Source organism: Heptranchias perlo, chromosome 2 (assembly GCF_035084215.1).
Source record: "Heptranchias perlo isolate sHepPer1 chromosome 2, sHepPer1.hap1, whole genome shotgun sequence".
Lineage (NCBI taxonomy): Eukaryota > Metazoa > Chordata > Chondrichthyes > Hexanchiformes > Hexanchidae > Heptranchias > Heptranchias perlo.
The window spans coordinates 111,919,201-111,940,070 of record NC_090326.1 but is presented as its reverse complement, the minus strand read 5'-3'; the positions used below and the strand labels follow the sequence as shown (position 1 = coordinate 111,940,070).

The window sequence follows — 20,870 nt, the reverse complement described above, 5'->3', positions numbered from 1 at the left end:
TGTGGGATTTAGTAGTACACAACCTTTATTCAATGTTTTAAATATAACTCATCAGTTTGTAAACATAGGGACGGGAGCTGCATCTGTGTTAGACACCATTTTGGGACTTATCACTTTAAATCAGTGTTGCACACTGATTGTATCTATTTTCTCCTTACTGAATGCCAGAAGCATATAAAGTATTTGCACATGCCAAGATGGTGTCCGGCGCATGTCACGCAGTGTGCGTGCGCAGCCAAGACGCCATCTTAGATGTTGGCGAGGCCAAGTAGCGCCAAAACAACGGGTGCTACACGGGCCAATTTAGCGCCCATTGTTTCTAAATCCTTGCTAATTACACCTTGTGATATCTGCATTCTTTAAATAAGCAGTTGTTTATGGATGCAATACACTAGTGTCCCACTGGAGAACTTTATTCTTTGTGATGAAATATTTAAAAAGGACTTTCCAATGGATGGGTAGCTTATCTGGTATTTTAGTTTAGTTCATCAGTCAACTCGACAGTGAAGTTGGGAAATCTAGAACTCAGTATCCTGTACTCCCATCTCATTTCCGAGTGCAGGAAGACTAGCAAATGCAATGATCTCCATTGCTAAGTACAGCCTATAGTGACCAACAAAAGTAAAACAACGCAGCTGTAAGCTTTAATCTTTTTACGAAAGGAGCTTGAAGTGCTTTTATAATGTGGTAGTGTCGCCAATTACAAGCCAGAACTTGCTAAAAATAGTGGCCTAGAAGATCCACAGAAAATGGGTTCTCCTGGCAGTTTAATATTTGCCTTGCAAGACCCTCATCAGCAGTAGTGCTGAACTTCTGCAATATATAATGTGCCTTTAGTGACTGAATTAAAGCTTGCAAATATCACTTTTTAACGTGATCCTTCTCTTGAGTATTGAAAGTTTGTACTCCCCATTGTTGACGACGATTTGATTCGTATGCAAATCTGGTCTTAGCCAGCAGTCTTTGCAGACTTCTGAATGAGAGAAGAATAAGTCTAACCATGTCAATCACTGTTTTCCAAGGGTGGGGAACACTCAATTCTCGTGATGTGAATGTTAGATGGGTTGTGATTTTTTTTTTTCCGTTTCTTGTTCCATGCTGGCATTCACTCAGCTGCTTCATAGAATCATATTGTTAGTAAATCTGGACCACTTCATTAGGAACATTTATTATGTTTTTCTGGTGAAGTGCTGATTGTTTACATTCCTGCCTGCTGTCAATTGTGGAAGAACTCAAGTTGGGTGGTTGAGGAGGAACCCTAATGCCATCTTTTATAATGTGGCACTTTTGCCAACAGTGATCCCAAACTTGATGCAGTGTGGTTATGTTGAGTGAGGTAGTGGTTTTTTTATTCGTTCGTGGGATGTGGGTGTCGTTGGCGAGACCAGCATTTATTGCCCATCCCTAATTGCCCTTGAGAAGGTGGTGGTGAGCCCCTGCCTTGAACCACTGCAGTCCGTGTCACTGCCACCAGAGGAGTCCAAAGCAGCTTTGCAAGGTGCGTCTCCAAGGCTCCTCTGGAAGCAGTTGTATCACAGGTGGCAAATTAAAAAGCGGTGTTGACCACAGGTTGACTGAGTACTCAAGTCTAACAATCCAGTTTCCTACTTGTTGTTCTGTATGAACCTTCTCCAGTCATTAGGCCAAATCCATGGCTGGAAAACAAAAATAACAATTGTGCCTTTTTAAATAGCTGCACATGCACTGTTGCTTATTACAGTTGATTGTTGTGGAATTTGTCGTGCAAGCTAAACGGGGCAGATTCCACAGCAGTGAGAGCCCCAGCGCATAATAGAAGCAGTTCTGCAGGAACTAAAGGAAGTATTAATATTACTGACTGTAGTCTCGTTGCTATTGCTCCATATACATTTTAATTCCCTGTTTGACAGGTAGAGGTATTAATCTGCCCATTGATGGATTTCATTAGTCGCGGGGCATGCAACTCTTTTATGTAATCTTTTCCTCGTGTGTTTTACTTTGTAGTTAATTCTTTTGTTGCAAAGACTATGATATGGCTTCTCTTTTTAGGTTTTCCTTTTCACTGTGGTACTGAATTGTTTCTGCATAATTAACACACATTCTGGGTTTGTTTGCAATTTGTGGTTAGACTTTTCTTTTGTTGTAGATGGCACCTTGTTTTTTTCCAGTATTGGAGTGCTGATATGTACTTTCACACATTTCTTTTGAGTTGTATTACTATCCTGTATAATAAAGCTGCCGTTATCAGACTTTGAAACCAGTACCCAGCATTTTACTGCAAAATTCAACTCCTTTATTCCAGTAGCAGACTCTCAGTCCAATGAAAAACTGCTTCCTGAAGTGTAGACTTGTTCACTCCACCTGCATTTGGCTACAGTTTTTAATTCAGTGTGAAAGCAAATTAAATGCATACTACTATATAGGCTGTTGTCTGGGGCCAAGTAACCTGTCAAATGAAATCTGAATATGTTCAAAGGGAACTTTTTTCCCATTTAGACTTATGTGATAGATAAATAAACTTTTTTTTTGTCACTGCATGTTCTTCAAACTCTTGTGACTTAGTATATATGTACACATAATAGGTCACTGTATTTGGCAGGGGAGAGAGAGAGAAGTGCAATGCAAGAATGACTTCATCTGTTAGCAATGCAGTCATACAAAAGAATTGATTTAGGATTTTTTTGGGGGGGAGAAGGGGGGAGGGTACATGATAAAATTAGATTCAGGGCAGCAGCATATTACCACATCCAGCTGGTGGCCTCAAGTTCAATTCAGGCCAGGAAATGATTTGCCTTCACACCAGGAAACTCTCTGAGCATTTGGATCATGAACTGTCTATATCAGTGAAAAGTATCTAATTCTGTCCTCTGTCACTTGATGCAGTTAGGCAAACCTCTGCTGTTAATTTGGCTGTAGAATAAATGACTTGACAGCAGGGATTTAGTTGAATATAATCCATCTCAGCGTATTATGTCATGTACTGTACATTTATGAAGCTTATGTATCAGTACTGCGCAGCTGTTTGTCCATTCACTGCTTTGATTCGATTTATTACTGTATGCTTGTGTTCACTCTATTGCTCCTGCCACTTTTTCCTTATAATCCCTATCGGCTCAGGTCCCAGTGTGAACTAGAGATTTTTTAAATTTCAAAATATACTTTATTTCATAAAATTTAAAGATGCACAAAGTTCAATGTTAAAAAAAAATTCCAAGTAATACAGTTCAGACCAATACAATGCAGATCATACACACTATGATCCCATTGTTACAATTCAGAGCACAGTACATATCTCCTAATCCATTCTGTACAATACAAGGTGGGATGGCCTTTCCCCGTAGCGCCTTTGCGTAGGCCGCACCTCGCTTCAGTGCTTCCCGCAGCATGTACCCCTGGACCTTGGAGTATGCCAGTCGGCAACACTCAGTCGTGGACAGCTCCTTCAGCTGAAGGACCAGGAGGTTTCGGGTGGACCAAAGGGTCTCCTTCTCCGAGTTGATGGTCTTCCAGCCTCAGTTGATATCTGTTTTGGTGTGCATCCCGGGGAACAGCCCGTAGAGCACAGCGTCCCGTGTCACCGAACTGTTTGGGATGAACTGGGACAGATACCAATGCATCTCTCTCCACACCCTCTGCGCAAAGGAGTAGCCCATCAGGAGGTGGACGATTGTCTTGTCCCCCCGCAGCCTCGAGGGCAGCTCGCGTTGGCGGTGAGATTCCGTGCGCGTTGGAAGGACCACACTGGGAGGGCCCTTCTCACCATCCAAGCTACATCCTGGTGCCTGTTGGTCAGTTCCGATGACGAGATGTTCTGCCAAATGGCATCGACCGTCTGGTCGGGGAACTGCCTAATCAGATCCATCCTCTCCTTTCCCCGCAGAACTCCCAGACCGTTCCGTGCCGACCACTGTCTGACGGCTTTGTAGCCAAAGGGGTTCCTCCTCAGGAACTTCTCCACCTGGGACAGGTGGCGGCGTACGGACCAGCTGGACGGGACATCCTGCGTCTGTCCGGCCAGTGTGGCCAAACCCAGTCATCTCAGTGTGGTGGACAGGTAGAAACTCAGCACATAGTGATAGTTGGTGTTTGTGTACTGGGGCTTTACACACATCCTGAGGCAGCCACACATAAAGGTGGCCATCAGGATCAGAGCAGCATTGGGGACGCACTTCCCCTCCTTTGACTGGGGGCTTGTACATGGTGGTCCTGTGGACGTATTCTACTATGAACCTCCAGACAAAATGGAAGATAGCTTGGGTGACTGATGGTGGAGCGGCGAGGATTGGGCCAGATCTTGGCCACGTAGAGCAACACCAAGAGCACCTCACACGTTATCACCAGGTTCCTGCCAGCCGTGGAGAGGAAGCGCCCCTCCCCCCCCCCCCCCCCCCCCCCCCCCCCCCCCCCAAAACCAAGCTTCTGTTTGGCCTTGGTGACCCCTTCCTCCCAGATCTTGGTGCAGGCTTGGGGCCCCCTGAATCAGATCCCCAGCACCTTCAGATAGTTGGACTGACTAACGGGACAAAGGATCGGGTCTCCCACCTGCCAAAGAACATGGCCTCGCTCTTACTTCGGTTCAAATTGGCCGCAGATGTCCATCAGTCTGTGGACCGACCGCTAATCGGAGCAAAAGACGGTGACGTTGTCCATGTACAGGGAATCCTTAAACTGAAAGCCTCCGCTGCCTGGAATCGTCAACCCCCTCCCCCCCCCGATACCTGCGTCCTTCCTGATGGACGCGGCAAACGGCTCGATACAACCCATGAATAGGACCGCGGAGAGAGGACAGCCCTGCCTGACTCCAGACCTGATCGGAAAGCTCTCTGACTCCTACCCGTTGATTATGACTGCGCTACGGATGTCCGCGTAGAGCAGTCTGATCCAATCGCGGATTCCCTCCCCAAACCCCATTTTGGAGAACACGTCCATCATGTACGTGTGGGATATTCTGTCACAGGCCTACTCCTTGTCCAACTGATGAGGCAGATGTTCACTTCCCTGTCCTGCACGTATGTGATCGTATCCCTGAGCAGCGCAAGGCTATCGGATCTTCCCACTAGGTACAGTACAGTCCTGATCCGGGTGAATCACCCGCACCAGAGCAGAGTTGAGCCTGATGGCGATGGCCTTAGACAGAATCTTGTAATCGACCGTTAGCATGGAAATGGGTCGCCAATTTCTGATTCCTTTCCTCTCCCCCTTCTGCTTGTAGATGAGGGTGATGATGCCTTTCCTCATGGACTCTGACATGCTGCCTGCCTGAAGCATAGCCCCGTACACTTCCAGTAGGACTGGGTCCATCCAGTCCCACAGAGGTGAATACAACTCAACCGGTAAGCCAGCGCTTCGGGGAGTTCTACTCGTCTCAAAGGACTAGACGGCTTTTGTCAGCTCGTCCAAAATCAGCGGCCGATCCATGCTCTCCCACTCGCAGTCCTCCAAGACCTCCGTGATAGATGACAGGAAGGACTAGGAGGCTGTGCTATCTGTGGTCTTGGCGTCATACAGCCCGGCATGAAAGGACTTGCTGATCCTCAGCATATTGGCTTGCAAAGACATCATCGAGCCGTCTTCCTCCTTCAGGCTGCTGATCACAGAGCTCTCTCTGTGCAGTTTCTGAAAGAAGAAGCGCGAGCACTTCTCGCCCTGCTCCACGGAGCATCATAGTAGCATCAATTTGTTTAGTTCACTGCAGCTATTTACTGTATTTGAGGTCTGAATTTTATTTGAAGACTGGCATACCTATGGCCTAGTTCTAACTGTTACAGTTTAGGTTTTTTAAATACCATTTCCCCTTCGGCTAGGGTTGCCAACCCTCTTGGATTGTCCAGGAATCTCCCAGAATGGGTCATGAATCTCCCAGGCACTGCTGCTAGCAGCCATGGAGAACATCACCTTTTAATTGCGAGGGGTGGGGGCGCGGGGGGGTGGGGGGGTGTTGGTGGTATGGGAGGGTCTCTGCATTTCCTGCTGAGCTGGGAACGGCACCGAGAGGAACAGCCAATAAAAGGAGGAATGAAACTTGGAGACTTTGCTCTGGATAAATAGTGAAAGATTATTTCCATTGGTGGTCACATGGGGACGGAGACTGAGGATTCTCACTGGAAGAACCAAGTGTGGAAGGGAGAAGGAAGGTTTTTGCATTGATGGCTATTAGATTATGGGATGCATCATCACAAGCGGCTATAGAGGCAGACACGATAACATCATTTAAAAGGGAATGGGATAAGTACTTGAAAAGGAGAAATATAAAAGAATCTGGGAGGAAATGGAGTTACAGGAGAGAGCGCCAGCACCAAATGGTCTCCTCCTGTGCTGTAATTTCTATCATGCTTTGAAAACTCTCCTTTAATGAGTCTCAGCCCAGAGAGCAGTTTAGAAATGTTGATGTTGAGCTGAGTTTAGGATAATGTGCCTTGTGAGAAGTGCCCCAAACACTGAGCCCATTGTCCTTTGTATGATCTCTCGGTTTGGTTCAGGTCAGTCTGTGCCGGCCCGTGTTGACATGTGAGGTCCAAGTACAAATCGGCTCTGACTGAGGATCTCAGGCCACCTTCACACAGACCAAGGAGATAGGGAGAGAGATGAGGCCTGTTAAAAGTGACATCAGCTGGGGAGCCTGACTGCGCCTTGTGCAGTGCAGGACAACAAAAGACAGATTCTGCAGTTTGAGAATGTGCGGTATGTATAGTTTCCCAGGACACATCAGTAGTATTTAGTCAGCCCAACTGCAAAAATGTTTCTCTTTAGCATCCGACATTGTTTGCATAGTTGTTTTTCAAATTTATTTGAAGATAAGCTAGGGGACAAATTAAGCTTTATTCAGGTTATATAGTTTTCTTTTTAAAGCACGGAGGCTGTATATGTGAGTGTGTGTGTGTGTGCGCGCACACGCTCGTGAAAAACAGAGGCTTCAAATAGAATAGACTGTACTGATTGCACACTTGTTGCAGTCATTGTGTGGCTGTGCATGACAGTATTTCAGTTTGTGTTTTTGAAGTGATTTGAATACAAACTGGACAATAAATTTGAGTAGGTTTTCTGAAAACGTTTGAAATACAGGAAGACTAGCCACATACACAGGATGTTGGTTGTAAGCTCCACCCCCTCCTGTGCACTTTCCAAGAGATACAAAAACTACTGCGTGGAATATAATTTTTAAAAATTAAAATTGCCCCGTGCTTATTTACCATTTGAGAATAGAATCTGTATATTATATGGTGACCATGTTAATGTCATTCATTCTGTCCCTAGTTTTATATTTCAGTTTTAATTTCTAGCACCAATACTGGCTGGAGAGTATAATTACATTGTGATGTTTATGTAAGCATTTTCCATTATAAATATGAACATAGTAATTTATAATGAAAAAGTTGACAGTGCATTCAGATATGAAGCAAAATCGTGTATATCATAAGAAAATGATATTTTTCCAGGAGCCAATCACAAAACAATTCACCATTCTACTAGGAAGTTACAAACCAGACCCATCCACTCCCAATGCTGTCAGATTATTGTCTTTCCTCCCCCCACTTCTGAACAGATTCGAAGGGGTAAATTTTAACCCCCATGAACGGGTGGATTGGGGACAGGTGGGCAGTGAAAATAGTCCGTTTTTGGAGCGGGACTGCATCCTAGCTCCAACGTGCCCACTTCCGGGTTTGACCCAGACGCGTTTAGGTGCATGTGCGTTTCTGAAACCTGGAAGTCCTGCCGGCACTTAAAGCCGGCGGGCCAATATTTAAAGGGCCAATTTAGGTATTTAAAGCACTTAAAGTGATTTAACTTTTTGTGTCTTGAGTTACACAAACCATTTTAACTTCTCCTGAACATGTCTCCCATGGCCTCTGAAACATGTCATAGAAATGGAGGTGAGTTGCTGCAGACTCTCATTTGGACCTTTTAAACCAGTGATTGACATATGTGAATAAAAGGTATGGGATAAAAATAAAATACATAAGGCCACTCATTTTGTCGGTGTAACAATCAAGGCTGCTAAGTGACAGTTTTCACAAAAAAATTAACAGTTGTGGAACCCAATCCTCAAACACTGATTTTAAAAAATACCAGAATACCATGTAATAAAGACAGAATTTGACTTGATCACTGTACATCGGTGGCCATAACATGTGGAATGTTACATAGTATAATACCCCCTATTTATGATAAAACATGTCCACTGAGTCACTGTGAGCAGTTACCACGGGTGATCATGCACATGCCTGCTCTCATGAGAGAGAGATAGATAATTTAGCATTTTTACTGGAAAAATAGAAAAAATTCACCTTCAAAGGATCATTTGAGCCAGTCTGGGCTGAAAGAATTAATCAGTACCAAGGTTTCTGTCAGCATATGGTCTCTGCCAATAATAATACTACAGTTGTAAAAAGACCATTGTTGCTTCTTTTTAAGGACTCTGGTCTCAAGGCCATTTGGTTACAGTCCTTGTGATTGGCAGTGGAAAATGACATTACAGTTGGACTGGTATCTAAAAGCAAGCCGAGTCCACATTGTCAATGCTGTTCGCAGCCTGGTAGTCCATTTCCTTTTGATAATGTGCCAATGTGGGAAATGATGTCATAATTGAGAGGCAAAGCACCATCCTGTCATGACATAAGTACCAATGATTGAGTCCTTTACTCCATCTCTCTTGAGACTGCATGAGGAAAGTACAGTAATGCAATGAACACATGGGAAATTAAAGATTGGAAAATGCAGTTCATGATCCATGTACCGTACTTCCCTCTTTTTTCTCTTCTTGTGTTTGAAATCTAGTGATTTCCACTATAAGTAATACAGAAAATATTCCTCTAACTATTCAGATGTGGCCAGAAACTATTTTGCAAAAAAGGAGTCCCAGAGGCAGAAAAACAAAGCTAAATTGATTGCAGCTGTATTTAGCTATGCCAGAGTAAATCTTGGTCCATCGGACCAAGAATGTTCAGCTTTTTGAATTACATTTGTTCAAATAAAGCTGTTAGGTATAACAAAAGTTTTCTTTTAAATTTACTAGTCAATCTCCCATGGTGTTGCTCACAGGGTTTCAGGGATGTGGAGCACAATTGTGATATTTAGCTGCTAACCTGGTCACTGCTTTAAGACTATTGCTCAAGCACTCCCTGTGAGGACTTGGTCTAAACAGGCAAATCCAAACAATTGCAGATCTTTGTAAACTGTTAATGTGAGCAATTGTAAAGTCTGGGTTCCAAGCCAGAAGAACACATCATGAAATACAGTCTTAGCAGTTGTTAGTAAATGTGTTCACTTTTAACTTCTATTTAAATTGCCAATTTTTAAAAACTGGTATGGTGACTGGCTGATCAATGACTTCAATAATCGTTAATCTGAATGCCTCTAGATTTATATTTTTTGGTGTCGGTTTTCCTATGCCCAGTTACTACTTGCAGATGCAGCTGTTTAGTTTAATTATGAGTTCCCACAAGTCATATTCTATGATAGCTTTGAATGCACTTGATAAGGGGTTATATGCTTTGTCATTTTAGCACAGATTTTAAACTAGACCTAAGGGCTGTAATACAGAATATTTTGTGCTCATTAAAATTAAATTGTGACCTAAATTGCAAACAGAATTCTTTTTAATTGTAGTTCATTATAATCCCAAATCTATACCTTTTTAATTTTGTGTATAGTTTACTTAAATTTATTTTAAGGTGAAGGATGATGGAGAGAGGAACTGTACTCATTTAAAATATTGCATTCAGTGGTTGTAGTCCACATTATTGTACCAGGTCATTATTGTGTTAATACACCTGTGCTAGCCATGGGAAAAGATATGTGATTTTGCTAATTTCATGCACTACTATAATTTGTAGAGCTATGACTGTTAAATATTAAGCAGGGCATATTTTGATGTTTTGAACTCAAACACACTAGATGGAGAGCAACAAAAGAGAATTTACCTGTAATTGTTGGTTACATGCCCATCTTTTTCTGATTCCTGGACTTGAACCCAGGTTTTAAGCAGTGAAAAATATTTTCTGAAATTGCCTTTGCTAACTATTGCTAATTGCTGCTTTGGATTAGGATTAAGTGAACATATTAATTATTTAAACTATCTAGAGATATATAGTGAGTCCTACTAAAGTACGGAAACAGCTCTTTTTTTTGTTGTTTGCACAGAGGTAAATTTGCAGTCGTTAAAAAATGCACCGAAAAGGCTACAGGAAAGGAGTATGCTGCCAAGTTTATGAGGAAAAGAAGGAAGGGTCAAGACTGCCGAATGGAAATTATACATGAGATTGCAGTATTAGAATTGGCTAAATCCAATCCTTGGGTCATCAACCTGTGTGAGGTGTATGAGACGGCATCAGAAATGATCTTAGTTTTGGAATAGTAAGTATAATTTTCTTGTTTTTGCTATATTTTCTCTTCTTTTACTGTCGCATGTTAAGCATTTTAAATCGGTCACTATCTTAACACTGACTTTAGCACTGTCTAGATGTGTGAGATGGTTTTAGGTTAACACTGGTGTTTGGTCAAATTGAGAAATTTTAATTTCATCTATCCTTGAGTATTATATTTTTGTCTGTTGTAACTTTTGAGCTTCTCCCAATGTAAATATTGTCCAGCTGTACACATGGTCTAGATTGTAATCACCTGAATGAATACTGGGATCATGGCATTTCCAACCCTTGAGAGAGAACCCTCTGAATCATCTTAATAACACACAACATAGTCAAGGTTTATAACAGTCCTACAGACTCTTTCCTGAACTTTCTCTTTGGAAGGGACTGTCAAAAATGACTCAACGGATTTCATTTGACGCATAGGTTAAATGTTTTATTTTCTAACTGCTGGAATATTGGCTTTATTTCACTGTTTTTGCTGCGGTCTAACCAAATCTGAACTCTGTTAGATATTTCAATCCCAGTTAAAATCAACTAATTTTTAAAATGTTTTTGGAATCAAGGAATTTTGTATGAAGCAGGTGTTGTACACTTAATATGAGTGTTGTGTAGGATAAAAATAAGCTGCTTTAAGGTCTTTATCTGTATAAAAACTAATTTAAAGACCTGGGGCTCAATTTTAAAACCAAGCCGGGAAGGGAGCGGGGGGATCAAATTGAGGTCGGGAAACCCAATAGTGCAGGATTCCTTGACGTCCTTACGATTTTGACATAAGGACGTCTTTTATTATTTTTTTTGTCAGTTTCCCGTCCGACTGACCAGTCTGATTGACAGGCTGGTCTCAGTCAGACTGGAGACCAGCCAGGGAGAGGACGTCTTTAGGTAAGTCTGCAGGTAAGTCTTTGTTTGCATGGGTGGGCATAGGTTGACATGGGGGTCGTGGGAGGGGATCAGGGGTCAGTCATAGGGGGTGTCGGGATCGGGGGCATCACGGAGGTCCGCGATCATTGAGGGGGAGGATCGGGGGTCAGACGATCGGAGTGTGGGGGGGGGGGTGGAGGGTCGGGGGTTGGAGGTCAGACGATCGGAGTGGGGGGGAGGGACGGGGATCAGAGGATCGGAGTGGGGGGGAGGATCGGAGCGGGGGGGAGGGTCGGGTGTCCGTGATCGTTGGGGGGTCAGTGCAGGTGGGTTTGTTGGGCCTGGGGGAAGCACTTCTGCTCCCCCGGGCACACAAGCCGTGCCTTTCTAGGCACCTACCTGTTAGGAGTCTCGGGCCTTCTTGCCTATCATGAGGTGTCAAACAGAAGGCTCGGGAATCCCGGTCCCCCCGCCCCCCCCCCCCCCCGCCCCAGGATTGAAATCGGGAAGTCCAGAAAAATGGAGGCCCGAAGCCTCCTCGAAAGGTTTTAAGGCCTGACCCGCCTCCTGGGAACGGGTTGGTCGCCTGCCCCTCTTGCCGCTCCATTGAAAACCAGAAATGGGCGGGTCGGGGGCGAGTCTGAAATGTGGCAATTTTCAATGACCCCGCCCCCAACCCACCTGTTTTTCACTGTTAAAATTGAGCTCATGAAGTCTAAGATTTGCTTATTTTTTTGGAGTAATCAATTCATGAAAATTGCTTGGTTTCTCATGAAGGTTTCTCAAGACTAAGAATGTTAGAACTATATAGAATCATAGAATCATAGAAGTTACAACATGGAAACAGGCCCTTCGGCCCAACATGTCCATATCGCCCAGTTTATACCACTAAGCTAGTCCCAATTGCCTGCACTTGGCCCATATCCCTCGATACCCATCTTACCCATGTAACTGTCCAAATGCTTTTTAAAAGACAAAATTGTACCCGCCTCTACTACTGCCTCTGACAGCTCGTTCCAGACACTCACCACCCTTTGAGTGAAAAAATTGCCCCTCTGGATCCTTTTGTATCTCTCCCCTCTCACCTTAAATCTGTGCCCCCTCGTTATAGACTCCCCTACCTTTGGGAAAAGATTTTGACTATCGACCTTATCTATGCCCCTCATTATTTTATAGACTTCTATAAGATCACCCCTTAACCTCCTACTCTCCAGGGAAAAAAGTCCCAGTCTGTCTAACCTCTCCCTATAAGTCAAACCATCAAGTCCCGGTAGCATCCTAGTAAATCTTTTCTGCACTCTTTCTAGTTTAATAATATCCTTTCTATAATAGGGTGACCAGAACTGTACACAGTACTCCAAGTGTGGCCTCACCAATGCCCTGTACAACTTCAACAAGACATCCCAACTCCTGCATTCAATGTTCTGACCAATGAAACCAAGCATGCTGAATGCCTTCTTCACCACCCTATCCACCTGTGACTCCACTTTCAAGGAGCTATGAATCTGTACTCCTAGATCTCTTTGTTCTATAACTCTCCCCAACGCCCTACCATTAACGGAGTAGGTCCTGGCCCGATTCGATCTACCAAAATGCATCACCTCACATTTATCTAAATTAAACTCCATCTGCCATTCATCGGCCCACTGGCCCAATTTATCAAGATCCCGTTGCAATCCTAGATAACCTTCTTCACTGTCCACAATGCCACCAATCTTGGTGTCATCTGCAAACTTACTAACCATGCCTCCTAAATTCTCATCCAAATCATTAATATAAATAACAAATAACAGCGGACCCAGCACCGATCCCTGAGGCACACCGCTGGACACAGGTATCCAGTTTGAAAAACAACCCTCTACAACCACCCTCTGTCGTCTGTCGTCAAGCCAATTTTGTATCCAATTGGCTACCTCACCTTGGATCCCATGAGATTTAACCTTATGTAACAACCTACCATGCGGTACCTTGTCAAATGCTTTGCTGAAGTCCATGTAGACCACGTCTACTGCACAGCCCTCATCTATCTTCTTGGTTACCCCTTCAAAAAACTCAATCAAATTCGTGAGACATGATTTTCCTCTCACAAAACCATGCTGACTGTTCCTAATTAGTCCCTGCCTCTCCAAATGCCTGTAGATCCTGTCCCTCAGAATACCCTCTAACAACTTACCCACTACAGATGTCAGGCTCACTGGTCTGTAGTTCCCAGGCTTTTCCCTGCCGCCCTTCTTAAACAAAGGCACAACATTTGCTACCCTCCAATCTTCAGGCACCTCACCTGTAGCGGTGGATGATTCAAATATCTCTGCTAGGGGACCCGCAATTTCCTCCCTAACCTCCCATAACGTCCTGGGATACATTTCATCAGGTCCCGGAGATTTATCTACCTTGATGCGCGTTAAGACTTCCAGCACCTCCCTCTCTGTAATATGTACACTCCTCAAGACATCACTATTTATTTCCCCAAGTTCCCTAACATCCATGCCTTTCTCAACCGTAAATACCGATGTGAAATATTCATTCAGGATCTCACCCATCTCTTGTGGTTCCGCACATAGATGACCTTGTTGATCCTTAAGAGGCCCTACTCTCTCCCTAGTTACCCTTTTGCCCTTTATGTATTTGTAGAAGCACATCCAATAAGCTATCCTTAATTGGGTTATTAATTTTCTTTTAGTGATGACATTTTTGTGCTGTTTAAGGTGAAAGATACCATTGGTGGGGAGTGGAATACTCCTCTACTTTTATCATCCAGTATCAGCATCAAGCGCTTCCAGGCCATGGATAGCAGAGGATAAGTGAAGAGTGAAACTCCTTTGGTTTTCCCCAGTCTCAATAGTGTATCCTCTATTGCAATGGTGTGAATTTTCCCGCTTCTGGCTCCTGCCCACCCTGTCCCAGTTAATTTGTTATGGTGTGAGCCTTGTCAAAGCCCTGGAACTTAGTATTATCAGTGCAAAGAAGCGGTCTGAGTAAATAGAATGCTTGGACAATACAGTATGTCATATTATGTACACCATAACAGAGCCAGATCCTGTATTACTGAATGACATATTGACTCCATTCCAGCAAAAAACTGGCAGAAAAACCCCATCCTGGCTGTTATGCATATTCATCTCCCTGGCTGTTTGTCATACTGGTATGATATGGTTATCAGCACAATGTAATTGTGGGCTGCTACATTGAAACTACACCCTTTAGGAAAGCATAGTCTGCCAACTGGTCCTAATGGTGGTGATTGTGGAAGAAAGTCTGTTCTAAAGACTTCCTCTCCTCTCTTTTCCTCTCCTCTCTTTTCCTCTCCTCTCCTCTGTCCCTGAAGGACCTAAAATGGGGAAAAGGAAAGATGTGTATTGGAGTGGAAAGGGAAGAGAGGGGGGGGGGAAGAAATCTGTGTGTTCTAATTGGCAGGGATGTTTGATGTTTTCTGAAGCTTCCATAAACAGCAGATGAATTGGTACCAATGTGTTGTTTTAGGAAAAAGATCTTAACATTAGATCATATGTTCTCAACCTGGGGTCCTCAAACCCTAAGGGATCTGTGAGAGATTTCTGGGATGGGGGGGCAGTGGAGAAGGTTATCACATTTCTGCATTTTTATGCATTTGTTGACTTAATAGCAAAATATTTCTGTTGCTGCATACAAATAAAAATAATTTTCTGCTGCATTTTTACTACATGCTGTTTTACTTTTGGTGGCTGGTACTGTCTTTTGGAACTTAGGGCAGGGTTATTCCTGGAGTATGTTCTAGAGAAACGCTTGGATGCCACTGTGAGATAATCAGAGGCAACAATCAGTCGCCAAAATTGAAAGCCAGGTTATCTACACATTGTTATATGCATTCCATCTTTTCTCTATCATTATCCCTACCTGTACCTCTCATGCATCTTAGAACAGTACGTTTGACCTAGGTCACATCCTAATGGAGCATTCTAAATTACAGAAAGGAGAGAAATAATTTTTTTTTCACTTTTACATAGTGTTTTCTCATGTCTCTAAGGCATGCCAAAGCGCATTATAACCAATGGATTACTTTTGAAGTGCCGTCACTGTTATGTAGGAAAATGCAGCAGGTAATTTGTGTCAAAGTCCCACAAACAAACGATTGAATGAGCAAATAATCTCTTTTTGGTGGTGTTGGTTAAGGGGCACTGTGGGAGAAGCTTCACCACACGGACTGCAGCGCTTCAAGAAGGCGGCTCACCACCACCTTCTCAATGGCAATTAGGGATGGGCAATAAATGCTGGCCTCGCCAGCGACACTCACATCCCATGAACGAATAAAAAAAATGTTAACCAGGACAGTGGGAGAACTACTTCTTTGAGTGGAATCTTTTGCGTCCATCTTAGCAGTCAGATGGGACTTTAATGTTTGTCCAAAAGGCAGCACCTCTGACAATGCACCATTGTCTCTGTACTACATCGAAGTACAGACCAGATAATTTCCTGAAGTTCATAGTTGAACCCACAACCTTCTTCTTGAGAGACTAGAGTACTATCAACTGAGCCAAGCTGAGACTGGAAATAATATAAGTTTGGCAAACTAATTGAAGGAAACACACTTGTGGGACATTTTCCTACATTAACGGCACCATATAAATGCAACTTGTTGGCATCTGAATAGAGTATGCAGGTTAATATTAGGAATTATTTTGTTCCCTTTCAGTCACTTCGAACTAGGATGTGAGCTAAGTCAAAAGCACACTAGTATGTTAGGGTAGTGACTGATAAGTGACTGGCATAGATAGGATAGTGATAGAGAAAAGATGGAATGCACGTTGCAGTCTGTGCAGGATAAACTGCATCTAATTTTGGTAAATTATTGTTCATTAATATTCAGATCTACACTTTCCTGAAATTTCAGAAAGACAACAAACATTTTTATTTATAGTAAGTGAAACTTTTAAATTATGCTAATAGTTCTTTAAAGACTCACAGTCTTCTTGCAACTGATTCTGATGAAAGTGTAGAAGATCATTGGTAAAATGTACTTGGAAAATACCTACGTGGGCACTTTATGTATATAATTAAGTTTCTAAATTCCTTGAATCTGGTTTTTAGTCTTTAGTGTGAGATATCGCTTTAGCAGAAATCACAAAATTTCAGCTATGGAACTATTCCACAATAAACGTGGCCCTGGTGGGTTGAAAGTTAATACTTGTGGCATTTCTGACATTTCACTTAGTTGAAATAAAAAGTGCTAGAATCTTCCATGCAGATATTTTTTCAGTTTCTTTAAACTTTAACAGCCTTGTAGATTTTCGTCTTTATCACCTGGATGTTAAACATCATGTGTTTCACCTTTAAATGCTGTGAAAACAACAAAGTTGCATCTGTGAGGCGTGTTGGATGTCCCAGATTTGGATTTCAGATTAGGTACTTGAGCCAGGCTGCTCCGCTAACTATTTATAGTTTAATGTGTTTAGAATGGCAAAAATGTTCAAGCAAGGTTGACCGGTTTGTCTGTTGGTGCCTCGAATCAGATTGAGAATCAAGTAGAGGAGATGTCCACCAAATACAAACTGAGCCAGATTTTGACCAGTTGTCAGTTTACCAGGCTATAAAAGACAGGCCATAAAAGACAAGGGTTTCCCGGACGACCGTATGATTTTGACGTAAGGACGTCTTTTTTTTTGTCGGTTTCCTGTCCGACTGACCGGCTGATTGACAGGCTGGTCACAGTCAGACGGGAGACCAACCAGGGAGAGTAAGTCTGCAGGTAAGTCTTCGTTTGTATGGATGGGAGGGGGGCACAGGTGGGCATAGGTAGGCACAGGGGTCATGAGTCATGGGGGATGGGATTGGGGGTCATTGCCGGGGTTTGCGATCATTGAGGGGGAGGATCAGGGTTGGGGGTCCGCAAGCGGGGGGTTGGGGTCCACTATTGGGGGGGTCGGTGCAGATAGGCTTGTTGGGCGGGGGGAGGAAGCACTCCTGCTCCTCCGGGACCACAAGCTGTGTCTTTCTAGGCACTTATCTATTAGACTTGGGCCTACTCGCCTCCTTTCACGAGGTGTAAAACAGAAGGCCTGGGAATCCCAGCCCCCCGGGGTTGAAATTGGGAATTAGTGAAAAATGGAAGCCTGAAGCCTAAGGAAAGAGTAGGGCCTATTAGAGACCAAAAAGGTAAACTATGTGTGGAGGAGGAAGATGTAGGTATGGTTCTTAATGAATACTTTGCATCTGTCTTCACAAAGGGGAGGGATGATGCAGGGACTGAAGTTAAGGAGGAGGAATGTGAAATATTGGATGGAATGAACATAGTGAGAGAGGAAGTATTAAGAGGATTAGCATCTTTCAAAGTGGATAAATCACCAGGGCTGGATGAAATGTATCCCAGGCTATGAAAAGAAGCCAGGGAGGAAATAGCGGAGGCTTTAACGATCATTTTCCAAACTTCACGGGATACAGGCGGAGTGCCGGAGGATTGGAGGACTGCTGATGTTGTACTGTTGTTTAAAAAGGGAGCGAAGGATAGACTGAGTAATCACGGGCCAGTCAGCCTAACCTCGGTGGTGGGCAAATTATTGGAATCAATTCTGAGGGACAGGATAAACTGTCACTTAGAAAGACACGGACTGATCAAGGACAGTCAGCACGGATTTGTTAAGGGGAGGTCGTGTCTGACCAACTTGATTGAATTTTTCGAGGAGGTGACAAAGAGGGTAGCGCAATTGATGTAGTCTACGTGGATTTTAGCAAGGCTTTTGACAAGGTCGCACATGGCAGATTGGTCAAAAAAGTAAAGGCCCATGGGATCCAAAGGAATGTGGCAAATTGGATCCAAAATTGGCTCAGTGGCAGGAAGCAATGGTCGACGGGTGTTTTTGCAACTGGAAGGCTGTTTCCAATGGGGTTTTTGCTGGGCTCGGTACAAGGTCCTTTGCTTTTTGTGGTATACATTAACGATTTGGACTTAAACGTAGGGGGCATGATTAAGAAATTTGCGGATGACACAAAGATAGGCCGTGTGGTTGATAGTGAGGAGGAAAGCTATAGACTGCAGGAAGATATCAATGGACTGGTCAGATGCACAGAAAAGTGGCAAATGGAGTTCCATCCAGAAAAGTGTGAGGTAATGCATTTGGGGAGAGCAAACAAGGCAAGGGGATACACAATAAATGGGAGGATACTAAGAGGTGTAGAGGAAGTGAGGGACCTTGGAGTGCATGTCCACAGATCCCTGAAAGTAGCAGGACAGGTAGATAACGTGATTAAGAAGGCATATGGCATGCTTTCCTTTATTAGCCAAAGGCATAGAATATAAAAGTAGGGCTGTTATTCTGGAACTGTAGAAAACACTAGTTGGGCCACAGCTTGAGTACTGCGCATAGTTCTGGTCACAACATTACAGGAAGGATGTACTAGAGAGGGTGCAGAGGAGATTTACGAGGATGTTGCCAGGACTGGAGAATTTTAGCTATGATGACGGATTGGATGGGCTGGGGTTGTTTTCCTTGGAACAGAGGAGACTGAGGGGTGATTTGATTGAGGTGTACAAAATTATGAGGGGCCTAGAGAGAGTGGACAGGAAGGACCTATTTCCCTTTGCAGAGGGATCAATAACCAGGAGGCATAGATTTAAAGTAATTGGTGGAAGGATTAGAGCGGAAATGAGGAAATATTTTTTCACCCAGAGGTTGGTGGGGGCTGGAACTCACTGCCCGAGAGGGTGGTAGAGGCAGGAACCCTCAACTCATTTTTAAAAAAAAACCTGGATGTGCACCTGAAGAGCCGTGACCTGCAGGGCTACAGACCAAATGTGGGAAAATGGGATTAGGCTAGGTGGCTCGCTTCTCAGCCGGCGCGGACAAGATGGGCTGAATGGCCTCCTTCTGTGCCATAAATTTTCTATGATTCTATGAAGCCTCCTTGAAAGGTTTTAAGGCCCGACCCGCCTCCTGGGAGCGAGTTGGTGTCCCGCCCCCGTGAAAACCAGAAATGGGCGGGTTGGGGGCGGGTCTGAAATGGTGGCAATTTTCAATACCCCCCTCCCCTTGCCCACCTGTTTTTTAGTTTTAAAATGGAGCCCAAGAACACAGATGGACAGGCAGAAATGCAGTTCACCATATGACTGTAAGGACACCTTCTCGTCAAGCTTCAAATTGCCTCATTTTGGTGCACGTCAGCAATAGCTATACAGTTTTGGGCATTCCATTATAGGAATGATATAAAAGCAATGGAAAAGGTGCAGTGTAGATTCACCCAAGATATTACCAGAAATGAAGAGAGACTTCAGAAATTAATGTTTTTTTCATTAGAGCTGGGAAGGTTAAAGGGCAACCTGATGGATGTCTTCAAGATTATTAAGGGCTATGAAAGGGCAATTAGTGATGTTTTATTTCCACTGGCTAGTGACACAAATTTAAGAGAATCACAAAAAGAATTGATGGGGAAGTTAGAAAAATGCCTTTACGTAGAGGCTGGCTAAAAGGTGGAATTCACTGCTACATTCTGTGGAAGCAATATTCATAAATACTTTAAAAATGGAATTAGGTAGTTGCTCGAAGACTATTAAAGTGTGGGGAGTGAGTGGGAGAGTGGGATGAAATGAAGAGGCTCATGTGGAGAAAAACACTGGCACAGACTTGATGGGCTGAATGTCCTGTTTTGCGTGCTGTAATATTTTGTGTTTCCATCATTACCAGAGCAACTTCATAGCTGAATGCTAATGGGCAGAGAGCATGGATTACCACCAATCTTTTGGCGATGGGACATTTTTCAAGAGTGTTTCCCTGAAAAATTTGTTGGTCATTCCAAAGCATGTTTCCCTCCAAGGCAACATAGACTTGGGGAGTAATTTTAACTTAACCCACATGGCTGGAAACTGAAGTATTCGGATTGGCCGCCAGTTTTACACTCTACTCGATTTTACTTTCCATTGGCCGCCCGGTTTACAGTAAGTCAATCTGATCTTGTCATTTTCCCGCTGGGATGGATTACGTTAAAATTACTTCCTTGAAGTAAACCTTTTTTCCCACTCAAGTAGTCTTTTTTGGAATTCCTTGGCAACTGAGTACCTCCAGGTGAAATTATCCCAAAATACAACTTTTTGGGAGCAGGTACAGTTTGTCCAAGTAAGAATTGTAATGCTATACACATGATACTCTGTCCAGTCCAAGGAGTAATGTTTAGTCAGTGCATTAAAAGTGCTTTTCTTTCACTGAAATCTTAAACTGAATGCCAACACTAAAGAAAAAATCTGAACAGGTTAAGGAGTTGCTTTATATGTGTAGGGAGCTTAGCTGTAAGTGTTTCTCAAATGTTCTTCCCATTGGTATGGTAAAATGTGTTAGCAAAAAGTATGCGTGTAGTCTAGTCCTGATAATGAGACGGCATTTCTTTGGAGACCCACCTCCTGCTTCCTCGACCCTATTCCCACCAAACAGCTGACCACCCAACTCCCCTGGCCCCCAGTTTAGCTGATATTGTTAACTGTTCCCTCTCCTCGGGTACTGTCCCCCTCCCCTTCAAATCTGCCATCAACAACCCCCCTCCTCAAAAAACCCACCCTTGACCCCTCTGTCTTTGCAAACTACCGCCCCATTTCCAACCTCCCATTTCTCTCAAGTCCTTGACCGTGTTGTCGCCTCCCAAATCCGTGCCCATCTTTCCTGCAACTGCATGTTTGAATCCCTCTAATCAGGTTTCTACCCCCGC

The 20,870-nt window shown here is 43.6% G+C and overlaps 1 protein-coding gene across 2 annotated transcripts in view; it reads left to right on the top strand.

Annotated features, from left to right (window-relative positions):
* Window positions 1–20,870, top strand: part of stk17a (serine/threonine kinase 17a) — a 92,451-nt gene that overhangs the window by 33,113 nt on the left and 38,468 nt on the right. Inside the window, exon 2 of one of the 2 annotated variants that reach the window (XM_068005829.1) lies at window positions 10,120–10,332. The exons of the other annotated variant lie outside the window; for it this stretch is intronic. Coding sequence (XP_067861930.1) covers window positions 10,120–10,332 — 213 coding nt within the window. The remainder of the gene's footprint in view (window positions 1–10,119; window positions 10,333–20,870) is intronic. 2 annotated transcript variants of the gene reach the window in all.